Consider the following 2,701-nt stretch of genomic DNA (forward strand, 5'->3'; position numbering starts at 1 on the left):
GAGCGAGACACACGATGGAGCTGATGTGCGAGCGGACGCCCCGTTGTGCCCGCAGGTTGTTGGGCGTGCACCTGAGCACAGTCACCCCCAGAGAGCTGGCGGCCCTCCACGGGTCCAAGCTTTTCCTGGTCATTGGCTGCTGACCATACCTGCCCCTGCCCCTGCCACAGGAAAGGCAGGCCATCCATCCGGCCACTCTCGTCCAAACGGCCAGACTGTGTGTCTGTGGGTCCACAACACACACTCCCACGGGCAGAAGCTGCGGGTTCTGCTTGGAGGGGAGGGCGCGGTCTGCGTGCCCTGCAACATGGAGCTCTAGGTTTGGGGATGCAGGTGCCATGAGAGAATGGAGGGCGGCAGGGGCTGCCCACGCAGGGGGATGTCGCCCCACCCCCACCCCGGGGGACACTTGGCAATGTCAGGAGACCTCGGGGTGTTGGGGAGCTACCGGCCTCCAGCAAATAGAAAACAGGCGTTGCACTGACACCGAAACCCCACCCACAGCGCCCCAGTGCCCCGCCCACTATGGAACTGAAGATGGAAAGGTGCTGCCCGGCCGGGGGTCTCGGTGGGTTGAACATTGTCCCCCCCAAAAGGTTTGGGGTCTGATTCTGAGTCAGGGCGCAGACCTAGGTTTGGGGTGTCATTCCTGAGTCGGGGTGAGCACTGGAGACAGCTGATGGCTGCTTCCCTCTCTCAGACCAATGGGAATGGTCTTGGGGGGCCTGGCCGGGGTGGCTCAGTGGTCGAGCCATCAGCCTGCTCCCCCCAGTCAAGCACATGCCCAGGTGGCGGGCTCAGTGCCCCGTGTGGCGCGTGCAGGAGGCGGCCGACCAGTGATCCCCATCAGTGATGTCTCTCTCTGAAATCAATAAAAACACCTATAAAAAAAAACACAGAAAACTCCTTGGGTGACTTGAATCAATGCAAGGGGACCATGCCACGGTGGGGAAACCCTGTCCTGTCCGCCAGGAAGGCTGGTGCCCTGGCAATGCCTCCCCCAGGGGCAGCCCCGTCCGCCTGAGGTTTAGGGGAAAACAGGTCCCATAGCAGCCAGTGTCAGGATCTATTGGGGCTTTGACCTGGGCAACCTGAGAACTACCTGCCTCGTGGATATTGCAAATCGGAACAGGATTGCTGCCATGGGGGCAGAGGGGGCGCTGGGGCAGGGGGACGAAGACACATCTGTGTAGAGTCCCAGAGGGGGGCACGGCTTGGAATCCCGCCAGTGAAGGGAGCAGGGGTGGGCAGGAGTGTGGACTCCTAAGCTGACCGGGAAACATGGCCCTGCTTTCCGGGGTGTGAATCACCCAGATCTCTCACCGATGCTTAGACCAAAGGGGACACTGCGGCTTAGACCAGAGGGGAGACCCTTGGGTTTGGCCCCTGGAAGAACTAGAGCCCGCAGTCCAGGTCCCTGTCCTGGGGACGGAGGAGGAGGAAGAGAAAACCCTGGTGTCTGTGGGCCCAGGAGCTCTCCCCTCCCAAACCAGCCGGGCCTGCCTTTCATTTCCTTCCTCATCTGTGCCTCCAGGGTTGGAGGCTGGAGACCCATCCCAGGTATTTAATCCTGTCCCAGGGCTCAGGTGGAGAGAATGGGGGGTGGGGCTGAGGGACCCCCACCCTCCACCCTGGGTTCGGACGATGCACAAGCCTCCCCTCTAAGCCAAGTGAGAGGAAAAAAAAGGAGTCTGAGTCACAGGTGCAGAGCCCACAGTTCACATTTTATTGCACTTTTTCCACAATCATTGAGTCCTGCTGGGCTGTGCCCAGGGCTCCGGAGCCAGGACCTGGAAGGTGAAGCTGAGCAGCAAGCCATTCCCGCGGAGGGGCTCCCCCAGGTACCCCGTGAGGATGACCCCTGGCCACGGTTGGGAGACCCCTCGAGGACTGAACCCCACACCCAGCGCCCACGTAGGTGGCCCTCATGACTCCCATCCCCGTCCGCACACCGCCTCCGGGATGCTGCCCCCAAACAGGGAGGCTCCAAAAGGGAGCACTTTCCTGTCCACAGCACGGCGAGTGCTCCCGTTTGGAGTGCCCCTGCCTGGGTCTGGGAACGTCTCTGGAGTCCGTGGACTCCGACGAGGCAGGATTCCCACAGAAGCTTCTGGAAGATGCCGGAGATCCTCGCTGAAGTATGGTAGCAAGCATCTCAGGTAGAAGCTGTGGTTGAACTCTCGCTTCTTCCTGAGATGATCGCTACCAGACTTCACAAGCCAGGGCCCGAGGGATCCAAGCATCACAAATACACAGCATCAGCTTGTGAAGCTGCCAACTGGAGTGGAACCATCAGGAACGTGGGCTGCACGCGGTCACATGTGGCATCGACAGCTTCCCGGTTCCCTTCTCCTGAGGCGTCCCTGAAGCCGTTCATTCCTTGGCCTGCAGTCCACCTGGCCGGCCCAGATCCGGGGTGGGGAGAGGGGAGCCCCTGGATGTGCCCCCCAGTGACACTCAAATGTTGCAGCACTTTCCGCCCGGGCATCGGAGGGTGCCTGCTCATTTGGGTGCCACAGGCTGAGCCGTGGTGACCCCCGGGACCCGGGCCTCGCACACCTCCCCGAGGCCACAGTGTGCAGGGTCCTCCCGGCCCATCAGCAGAAGCCCCGTCTCGGCCGGTGGAACTCAAACAGTGGCGGCACTTTGCTCTCAGCACAGAAAGTGCCCCCACAGTTTGAGTCCCACAGGCCGAGGACTC

General features: G+C 61.6%; 1 protein-coding gene across 1 annotated transcript in view; it reads left to right on the plus strand.

The window, feature by feature from the left end:
* The window catches only part of NLRP12 (NLR family, pyrin domain containing 12), a gene marked incomplete at its 5' end in the record, with an annotated part of 22,191 nt that extends 22,048 nt beyond the window's left edge, over nucleotides 1–143 (plus strand). Inside the window, 1 exon segment of the mRNA XM_014537109.1 lies at nucleotides 56–143. Within this exon segment, the coding sequence (XP_014392595.1) occupies nucleotides 56–143 (88 nt within the window).
* Between the last annotated feature and the right edge of the window lie 2,558 nt (nucleotides 144–2,701).

The sequence above is a fragment of the Myotis brandtii genome, unplaced genomic scaffold (assembly GCF_000412655.1).
Source record: "Myotis brandtii unplaced genomic scaffold, ASM41265v1 scaffold1720, whole genome shotgun sequence".
Lineage (NCBI taxonomy): Eukaryota > Metazoa > Chordata > Mammalia > Chiroptera > Vespertilionidae > Myotis > Myotis brandtii.